The 10539-nt window shown below is 45.9% G+C and overlaps 1 protein-coding gene and 1 long non-coding RNA gene across 2 annotated transcripts; both read right to left on the bottom strand.

Moving 5' to 3' along the window:
• Window positions 1–1912: 1912 nt before the first annotated feature.
• LOC120962007 (uncharacterized) lies at window positions 1913–6960 on the bottom strand. Its single transcript, XR_006672330.1, has 4 exons — window positions 6380–6960; window positions 6222–6271; window positions 3790–6140; window positions 1913–3686 (listed from the first exon to the last, which is right to left on the bottom strand). It is a non-coding gene; the product is annotated as an uncharacterized lncRNA (long non-coding RNA).
• Window positions 6961–7410: 450 nt separating this feature from the next.
• On the bottom strand, window positions 7411–8555 carry LOC109756125 (transcription factor BHLH148). The gene is made up of 3 exons (XM_020314988.2): window positions 8136–8555; window positions 7745–8044; window positions 7411–7551 (listed from the first exon to the last, which is right to left on the bottom strand). The coding sequence occupies exons 1-3, from the start codon at window positions 8553–8555 to the stop codon at window positions 7411–7413; spliced, it is 861 nt and encodes a 286-aa protein (XP_020170577.2).
• Window positions 8556–10539: the final 1984 nt, after the last annotated feature.

Below are 10539 nucleotides of genomic sequence, written 5' to 3'. Positions count from 1 at the left end.
ATTTAACTTGAATATTTGGGTTAAATTCTGTTAATTCATGTTGGTTTCACGTGAAACCAACATGTGGTTGGATGGTTAGGTGGACAGTGGTATCCTCAGCCCATCAGGGTTCAACTTCTAGTGCTTGCATTTATCCTGAATTTATTTCAGGATTTTTGACGATGCGCGTTTAATGGGAGGAATCGTTCCCGTCGACTACGAGGCGCCTGTAGGGTGTGCGAGCGCTTGCGGCTGTTGAATAATCATGTTGGTTTCAGTCGTCATAATACTCGCTAAATCGGGACAATTCAAACTTGTGTGAGGTTTTGCTTGTTGGAATTCTCAGTCAAATTCAAGGCAGCATTCTAGTCATTTGGCCGAATTCAAAACTGAGATAACCGTCGTTGGACCATATGATTCCCTTTTTTTTGTACATCGATCAACTCATCAGTTAACCACCACTTAAAACTTCACAGGTAAGTTTTCACTTACGTCTCGCTGGACCGTGCAAGCAGCCGGATTTGATTTCCCCGGGCTGCACCAAGGCATTATTTATATATTTATTTATTTTGCGGGGAAGGCATTTGTTATTCGCATGTGTACATCGATCAACTCATCAGTTAACCACCACTTAAAACTTCACAGGTAAGTTTTCACTTACGTCTCGCTGGACCGTGCAAGCAGCCGGATTTGATTTCCCCGGGCTGCACCAAGGCATTATTTATATATTTATTTATTTTGCGGGGAAGGCATTTGTTATTCGCATGTCCATCAGGGTTCAACTTCTAGTGCTTGCATTTATCCTGAATTTATTTCAGGATTTTTGACGATGCGCGTTTAATGGGAGGAATCGTTCCCGTCGACTATGAGGCGCCTGTAGGGTGTGCGAGCGCTTGCGGCTGTTGAATAATCATGTTGGTTTCAGTCGTCATAATACTCGCTAAATCGGGACAATTCAAACTTGTGTGAGGTTTTGCTTGTTGGAATTCTCAGTCAAATTCAAGGCAGCATTCTAGTCATTTGGCCGAATTCAAAACTGAGATAACCGTCGTTGGACCATATGATTCCCTTTTTTTTGTACATCGATCAACTCATCAGTTAACCACCATTTAAAACTTCACAGGTAAGTTTTCACTTACGTCTCGCTGGACCGTGCAAGCAGCCGGATTTGATTTCCCCGGGCTGCACCAAGGCATTATTTATATATTTATTTATTTTGCGGGGAAGGCATTTGTTATTCGCATGTGTACATCGATCAACTCATCAGTTAACCACCACTTAAAACTTCACAGGTAAGTTTTCACTTACGTCTCGCTGGACCGTGCAAGCAGCCGGATTTGATTTCCCCGGGCTGCACCAAGGCATTATTTATATATTTATTTATTTTGCGGGGAAGGCATTTGTTATTCGCATGTCCATCAGGGTTCAACTTCTAGTGCTTGCATTTATCCTGAATTTATTTCAGGATTTTTGACGATGCGCGTTTAATGGGAGGAATCGTTCCCGTCGACTATGAGGCGCTTGTAGGGTGTGCGAGCGCTTGCGGCTGTTGAATAATCATGTTGGTTTCAGTCGTCATAATACTCGCTAAATCGGACAATTCAAACTTGTGTGAGGTTTTGCTTGTTGGAATTCTCAGTCAAATTCAAGGCAGCATTCTAGTCATTTGGCCGAATTCAAAACTGAGATAACCGTCGTTGGACCATATGATTCCCTTTTTTTGTACATTGATCAACTCATCAGTTAACCACCACTTAAAACTTCACAGGTAAGTTTTCACTTACGTCTCGCTGGACCGTGCAAGCAGCCGGATTTGATTTCCTCGGGCTGCACCAAGGCATTATTTATATATTTATTTATTTTGCGGGGAAGGCATTTGTTATTCGCATGTCCACTTCAAACGAAGATACCTACACGCACGACATGAACGGAGTTTAGCAAGTAGTAGTAGTATAATTGAATTTCGCATGATACTGAATCAAACCATGTTGACTATGCTGACTGAAGAAGCAGTCAACTTGCGACTATATTATACAGTACTCCGTTGACTAATTCGGGCACTCGTGAATGTCGTTGGCCGTACTGAGGCACTGATAGTACTGAGCAATTCATAATTCGAAAGAATTCAAGTCGAATTGCCTTTTCCAGCGCACGCACCGTGGGCTCCACCCTGACGTCCATGCAGATGACGATGTCACAGGAGCACGACCGGATTGCCGTCACCCGCAGCTCCTGCATGGCCTTGAGCCGCCGGAGCACCGCCGCCTGAAGCACGCCAGCCATAGAAGGGCACCCGCCCTCGCCCCGCACATTGACCACCATGCCGCCGCCGTCATGAGACGACGACAAACCGGCAGCCCCAGACCCAGAGGGCTAAAATAAAAACTAAAACCATATTCAAAATGAATTCTTCTAATGAATTAGTGACACCGGTATTACCCTTTAAAAAGAAAGAAAATGATTTTGTTAAAAAGACTTGCACACTAATTTGCTTTGAAATTGCACATTTTGTAATATGCAGAGAATAAACATATAATATTATAATTTTCGCACTCTAATATAATTTACACACATATTGTATAATAATTACATCTATACATTTGCAATCACCTAGCATCAACGAAAGAATCAATGATCAAGAAGTCGACTTATTTAAATTTGAAAAGCAAACAACTTACATATAGCTAAAGTGTTCCGTTATCAATGCCCTAAGTTGGTACAGTTCAAACTTATGTCAAGTTTTGGTTGGATTTCTCGGTCAAATTCAAGTGGACATTCTAGCCATTTGGCTGAATTCAAAACCGAAATAGTTGGTTGTTTGAAAATTCCGGAGATCCCAGTGGCACTTTAATCTCCCACTAGAAGCGGATGCGCGCTTTGCCACACTGCTAGCTAGTGGCTTGTCAGGATTGGGCCAGGCTTCATGCCACCTCGGGTCACCTTGGAGCACGGTAGCAATGTAGCTAGCTACAGTGATTGCTACAATCAACACAAGAATTGGGCCTCACGCCCCAGGCCACAGGCTAGGCTACCTAGGGTATATCTTCGTCGTCGCTCCCAGTATCTCTCTTGTAATTGCTCTCGTGTTGCTATGTTTTAAGCGAGACATCGTCCTAAGGTTGCCTCAGTGTTCCTTATATTGGAAGAACACGAGCCAACCACATACGCAAGAACAAAGGCCTAGGCAACAAAGGTAGAAAGAAACAAAAAGACTCCAACAGACCAATATAGAGAAACAAAAACAATAGACAAAATCGTGAGACATTGCCCCTAATAAAGAGATAGACTACACCGCTCCCCAATGCAAGAACCATAGCATCTGAGCACCATCACAAATAGGCATAACCCCAAAATTCCATCAAATCAAAGTGAAAACACATAGCCCAGAGACCACCGACCAAACATCGAATCTCAAGAGTTAGGATGACATGACCTCTACTCGTGGCCTAACCCCAAACCGAAACTAAAAGAAGGACGACAACAAAGGGGAAAACAAAGGATGGTTGATGAACTACTCTAAATGCAGTCACACGGCATGAAGTAGTTTAATACACATACTGGTTGGACTCGTAACGTATTCTGGTGGCCTCAGTGATGTGGAACCCAACCTTGGGCTCCGTGATGTCGAAACTGAACGTTCTTCTTCCCCTCCTTCATATTTGGTAGACTGGACTGTAGGAAGTTCCTCAACTCATCTGTCATGGTACCTACACTACCAAAATTATCACCCACAAGGCCAAGAGATCATTTATTTGTCGTGGCAGAGTTACACTGGTTCAAAGGGTCGACGGTGAATGGAAGGTGGTGAACCTGGCGAGCTTGAAGGCTTTGCTGAAACAATTGATGTCCAACGCGGAGGAGTGGATGATTTCCACACTCTACCCAATCTCGTTGATGCAATAGGCGTGGAAGAGCGCAGACTCGAAGAGAAGTTATAGCACCATCTTGCGGCTTTCTATGCCGCTGACGGCTGAGAGGTTTGGGACGGGAAGTCACAACAGAAAGATAGAGCAGGGTGCAGCGATACAACCGTCGAATGAACCGAAACCGAGCCAAATTCTCGGTGCAAAAAACAATGGAGTTACTCCATTGTTTCTGAGGAGTCGGTTACTCCATTGTTTATGGCTCAAAATTTGACTCTTGATTTGTTCCTCCCAGAAAATATCGGTTATAACCGAAACCGAGCCAAATTCTCGATGCAAAAAACAATATGTTTTGCATTTGTGGAGTAACCGACTAGTCATCACATATACGAGGGAACCGACTTTCTTTATTACTTGAAGAACCGATCGGTTCAGTTAGGCCAAGCGCCCCGGCTGGTCGAATCTCATGCAACTAGATCAGGAGCGCGCCTTGGCGCGGGGTGCCAGTTCCAACTATGTGGTCAAATAGGTAATGATCGGTTAGCAGGAGGCATGGTTCGACAGTACAACAAAACTTCCGGTTCAACAGATATGTTTAGTATAGAGTAACCACATAGAATAAATATGTATAAAGCATACTGATTAAATATATATCAAAAACAAAGTGTAGTTGTTGCCCAGGAAAACCGCAATTTCACTATAAAGCATAAAGGCACAATTTGTACCAAAAGCAGGGCACAATGTTTGCTCAGGACAACTGACTTGCATCAGATAGTACAAAACATAAACATATAAGTTACATAAATATAGCCAAGTAGTTCATACCAGCAGGTGTTATACTAGATATTTTATCTGCTCATAAATACAATTGAGATGACAGACAATTGGAAACGCTTCTCTGGAAACATCGATAATAGTAAGGCACTGTTTTCGTTAATCAAAGAACACCTACGATAGCTAATAGCTTACCATTACAGAGAACTTCCGAGACAAAGCTAATGCAATTAGCAGTGGACAATACTTGTCAGGCTTATTCTTCCTAATGATAATATGGAAGCTCTACAAAAAATATCAGAATTAGCTCATGAGCATAGGCACTATAAAAACTATACAAAATTCAGATAGACTGGAAACAAATCAGTAACATTATGCCTGTAGAGTATTAAGTAGAAAATATATGTTGCTGTGAGATCCAAATGAAATATTGCAGCTAAGAAAAGGTGCCTGCAAGAAAAGATGATGTAGGTGAGAGCAACATATCAGCCACTTGATACTTGAGTAGGAAAAGGATGGTACATACATACAGCTGGAGTAACTTCTGTCACACGATGCCGCGACAATAGCGAAGATGAAACTGTGTAATATGACTTCGGATTAACAGCATATGCGGGTTATTGTCTAACTCATTACAACCACATGTCACTAAAATTAAACTTTCTAAATCACAATAAAGAATAATAATCCGCAACCATGTGAATAAATATGAAATTTTACATTCCCATGAAATAGCTACCTTTCGATTCAATAATGCAGTTCATTGCAAAGGGATAACCAACATGCCAAAAGGAATATTCTCAATAGAGAGCGAATAAGCCAGATTTGCTGCAAGCGGATCATGGTCACAGGGCTCATATTTTTGTGAGTTTTTTTTTGCCCTTGACTGCAAGATCATTAGAAGCTCTTTCATCACAAGAGAACAGTGAAAAAGGAGAAAAAGGGGGCAATTAGCCAAAGGGTAAAATGCACAAGATGAGCATATACCAAACATCTTCAGGGAAAGAACCGTGAAGCGATCATATAATTATACTCTAAGCTAGGGAAAACAGTAAATGATTCCCACTCGTGTTTTTATTTCCATTCATGAGTCGTTGACCCCGAGTCTTTTCTCTTTCTTTGTGTGAGACTGCACCTACATATTCGAATTTCTGAAGCTCATGCAGGAATCTGAATATGTAGGTTACTAACACCAAGACAATCATCCGAACAGAACTGTTCAGTCGAATAACTCATTTTGCTAGGTAGTTGTCTAGACAATGCAGGCACTGTCTAGCTCATCTAAGAATCTAAATATGTAGTCCAGTTGAATACCTCATTTGGCTAAATAGCTCGCTATCGAGACAATGCATGAGAATTTCGCAGAAAGTAGGTGAAACGCAAGTTAGAAAATGCATGTAGACACTTCTATAAAGCATGAGCTGCAGAAGAAAAGAAAGGCTCTATGGTCAAGGCCAGATCGCTCACCAGACACCAGCTTCATGCAATTTCATCGAACATCTTGGAGGCGTACAGAAACAAAATCTGCACAAACAAAATGAGAAGTTCTGGGAGCAGCACACTGGAAGGAGGAATAAAGCAGGAAGAGGACAAGAGTGTGTGCACCTGCTTGAGAGGGCCAAATACGGCTAGGATGGGAGCTGTCTGTGCTTCACCTATTGAGCACCGAAGAGGAAAAAGTCAACCAGAGCAGCAATATGAGCTTGGTGACATAGAAAGGGATAGCAGCAATATGAGAAGGGTCGAGGCTAGCGGCGACTCACCTCAATGCACCTCCTTTTTCCATCACCGCATGGGGAGGGACAGCCGCGCAACCCCTTCTCGTCGGGCTCGGGAAGGCAGAGTTGACCGCCGCGCCATTGCTGGATATTGCCGGCTCGAGTTACACGGCTGGATAGAAGAGGCGAAGGGGGCAAACCACGGCGACGGCGACATCCAGATCGAGGGGGGCGAGGCTGAGCCCCCTCGCCCGCGGCCCCGTCCCGGTCGGCTGCGCGCGGCGAGGTGGGATTGGCTCTCCTCGACCTCGCAGAAGACGGGACGATGAGACGCCGGCCTCATCACCCGTGGCCCCCATCTCTCTAGATGGGTGGTGTGAGGCCGAGGATGGGTGCCCGAGCGAGCAGCAGCGGCGACGGCGGGGCAGGGAGGCGGGCGCGGCAGAAGACGAGACGACGGCACGTCGGCCTCTTCGCCCGCGGCCCCCATCTCTCTAGATGGGTGGCGTGAGGCAGGGGATGGGTGCCCGGGCGAGCAGCGGCGGCGGCGGGGTAGGGTTTGGAGGGGAGAGAGAGGTGAGGGCGCGGCGCGCGTGCGGGAGGAGCGGGCGCGAGTGCGGGAGTGCTCGAGGAGGCGGCGGCTAGGTTATCTCCACGGGGAGCGGCTGCCTTTTATACGCCTACGTGCGAAATGACGAAAATGCCCTTGTGGGGGCGCTGGAATTACGCGCGGTGGCACGAAACGGAAGTAACTGTTCATTGTAGTAGTAGCTCCGGGTCGATCCGACGGCGCAGGTGATCCGGGAGCTCAATCCAACGGTCCAGAACGCATCAAGTAAACGATCCGACGGCCGAGAGTCGCTAAACTCTGAGAATGCTCATGTTCTCCCAACTAACATAGTAGTCTGATGACCAGAATAAAATCTCATGCAGTGACCAAAGGGACCCACCGAGACGATGACCGAGTTAAAATCGTGGGGCAAAATCTTAAATTGTACACCTCTATTGCTTGTGAGAGGTCTTCACATCATAGGGAGCATGTAGTGAATTAAAGGGTGATGCTATTTCCTAGTACATCAACTCATGAGCTCACCACTTACAACTTGACAACTAAAGTTGGAGCTACGCTTCACTGCATCCTGCAAGCGGCCGGATTTGATTTCCTCAAGCTCCATCAAGGCATTTGTTATTCGCATGTCCACCTCGAACGAAGATACCTACACGCACGACATACACGGAGTATAATTAATTTCGCATGATACTGAATGAAACCACGTTGACTCATTCTGACCGAAGAAGCAGTCAACCTGCGACTATATTATACTAGTCCGTTAACGTAGCTTTCGGGTAGTGATAGAGAGCAATTCGTCGAAAGAACTAAAGTCGGATTACGTTTTCCCGCGCACCTACCGTGGACTCCACCGCGACCGCGACGTCCATGCACATGGCGCCGTCACAGCACCACGACCGGATCTCCGTCACCCGCAGCTCCTGCATGGCCTTGAGCCGCCGGAGCACCGCCTCAAGTGCGCCAACCATAGAAGAACACCCGCCCTCGCCGCGCACCTTGACCACCATGCCGCCGCCGGACGCGCCGTCTGATTCAGACGATCTCACCAGCTCTGCATGCCGCGCGCCAAGCCGGCCCTTCCTCCCCTCCAGCTCCCTGATGTAGTCGACCGCCGCGGCGAGGACAAAGTTCTTGGCACCCTGCGTACGTACGAGGAGAAGAGAATTGCTCGTGTCACTTGCAGTTGCAGCTGCAGTTCAGCGACCGATTGATTGTAATCAATGTACGTACGTTTGGTGCCCGTCCCGGTGGCAGGAGGGCGCGGATGTCGGCGTAGCCCTGGCTGAGGCGCTCCCGCCGCAGCCGCTCCCGCGTGATGTGCCGGAACGCCGAGCTGCGCGGCACCTGCGGCTCGATCGGCTCCTTCGCCGGCGGCGCCGCTCGTGCTCCCGAAGATGTCCCCTGGGGAGACGACTCAAGGCCATTCATGCGCCTCAAGTACTCGTGCATGCTCCGGTGGGCGTTGGCTCTGCCCCGCGCGCGCTGCCGCCGGCCCGGGGACACGAGCAATGACGTCGCCGTACTACGCCGCTGGTACGGCGCGAAGGCGCTGCCCTGGTGCACCACCGCGGGCGGGGGCGAGAGGAGGCCCATCAGGCTCAGCAGGTCGTCGTCGTCGTCCCGGTCGACGGAGAAGAACCACTCGTCCATGGCTCAAGGACCAAGTTCTCGCCGGTGGCCTCTGGGTGCTCTGAATGCCGAGGCTATGCTTGCACGCATGCCGCTGTTGCCGCTGTTGGTGGTGCCGCGATCGCGCGCGTGTCTGCGCTTATATACGCGCGCGTCCGGGTGTGGCGGCACGACAAAAAAAAGACCGAGGAGGAGGAGGAGAAGAAAGGTTGTCACGCCCGCGGGTGGTTTGGTTTGACCGGGCACGCTGTTTGAAGGCTGGCTGGCTGAAAAGTGAAAGCAGAAGCAGCATGGCTTGTCACTGCAGCACTGCGTCTGCATGGTGTGTACGGTGTACCTGTTTTTCATTTAGAAAGACGGCCCGTACAGTACCCGCGCGTAGTCTGTATGCCATGCATATACGTACGGTGGAAGGGGCTCGGTGTCCTCTGCCCCGAGGCAAACTCAGAAAGCACCGATCGATCGGTCAGATAGAGGGTTGAAAACTTCTACTTGGCCCTCCTTGTTTCGGCGTGCGGTGTATACGCACGATGCGTGCGTTGATTGCTGGCCGTAATGCGGTTCTGGGAGAGATGGCCAGTATCGCGGAAGCTGCAGCCTGCGCGGAACAGCGGGATGGTTTCTTTCGATCGCATGCGCATGGTTTACATGCTCTATATGGAATGTCTACGCACTCCGACTAGAGTTAAATACATTGAAGGGGGTTCAACTTGTCTTGCATGTTCGGTTTGATGTCTAAAGTTGTAAAATACACAAAATATGTGTTTAAACTTGTCTGGCCGTGCAAATACGGTGCCTCATTCTAATCCAAACGCATGTCTAGCCCGCGTGGCATGCCAACATGGCAGTGACCCACCTGTCAGCTGCTGAGAGCGGGGACAGTGTTGGGTACTCCGTGCGTGAGGATTTTTTTAGCAGAAACCCCCCTCATGAGAAAGACCTCAAACACAGTGTATGGTGGTGAGAAATAACATGAAAAAAATTATAATGTAGGGGTTTGGAACCTGACACTTCCTGATCAACTATGGCTCGATTTGTCCACTTGGCCAAAATACGCCATGCGTTCACCTCTTAGCTAGAAAGGTATGTGGACGCTTTCCATGCATCGTTCTGCAATTTTCCTACTGTGTTATCTATCGGGTGTTTTAAAAGATCATGTTTAGTTTTGTGGCATGTAAATTTTCTGGTATAAAAATAGAATATGCAAATATTTTTTATTTTAAATATTTTTTCTATTTTCATGACGTACTTTGAAGAGGTAGACATGATTTTTTTTCCAACAATTTATGGGGATTGAAATAGTTTAACCTATATTAGAAATTATTGTGTAAATATATGTATGTTCATTCTCGACCATAAGGTACACACTATTATTGTTTATCTTTATTGTATTTCTAAAATACCTAATTATTAACAAATTGATAATGTTGTATTTCATAAACTATTCCACATGCATTAAAAAAATATTGTGTTGAATTTTTTAATAAAAATATTCAAAATGTTATAGAATAATTTTTAATACACATTGAACTTTTTTTAAACACATTGCCAATTGTTTAATGCAAGACGGACATTTTTTCAAGAACATGTTATAATTTTATTAATACATCTGAAACATTTTCCAAAAACATGTTGAACAGTTTTCAAATGCACTAACAATTTCTTCAAGTTTATGGCAATTGTAATTTTTCTTACATTTCTTTTTTTGCACGATAAAATATTATGAAAAATAAAAATAAATAACTTGAAAAAATAAAAATAAAAACTGTGCGGGTCCATAGAAGCGCCATATAAATAAAAATTGCTTGAAGAGGTACATAGCAACCAAAGAGGTGTTTTGAAGCACGGTGGCCACTGAGCATGTTTTAAAGGCTAAAAACTCGCACTTAAAGGTTAAAAAAAGATTTTTTTTTCTGTTTTCACGCAAAAAATGTATGCATGTGCTCTAAGTGACATTCAAATTTTGTTCACAATTGTACTATATTATACCCTGCAAAAAAGACAA

Source organism: Aegilops tauschii, chromosome 3, assembly GCF_002575655.3.
Source record: "Aegilops tauschii subsp. strangulata cultivar AL8/78 chromosome 3, Aet v6.0, whole genome shotgun sequence".
NCBI lineage: Eukaryota > Viridiplantae > Streptophyta > Magnoliopsida > Poales > Poaceae > Aegilops > Aegilops tauschii.
This window is presented reverse-complemented; position numbering and strand designations above follow the sequence as displayed.

Excerpts from the sequence above, each read along its gene's own strand:
- LOC109756125 (XM_020314988.2), bottom strand. The coding sequence starts at position 8,555 with ATGGACGAGTGGTTCTTCTCCGTCGACCGGGACGACGACGACGACCTG. Across the intron at positions 8,045-8,135 it reads CACCGGGACGGGCACCAAAC|GGTGCCAAGAACTTTGTCCT; the intron begins GTACGTACATTG and ends GTACGTACGCAG. Across the intron at positions 7,552-7,744 it reads CGGTCGCGGTGGAGTCCACG|GTATCTTCGTTCGAGGTGGA; the intron begins GTAGGTGCGCGG and ends TCGTGCGTGTAG.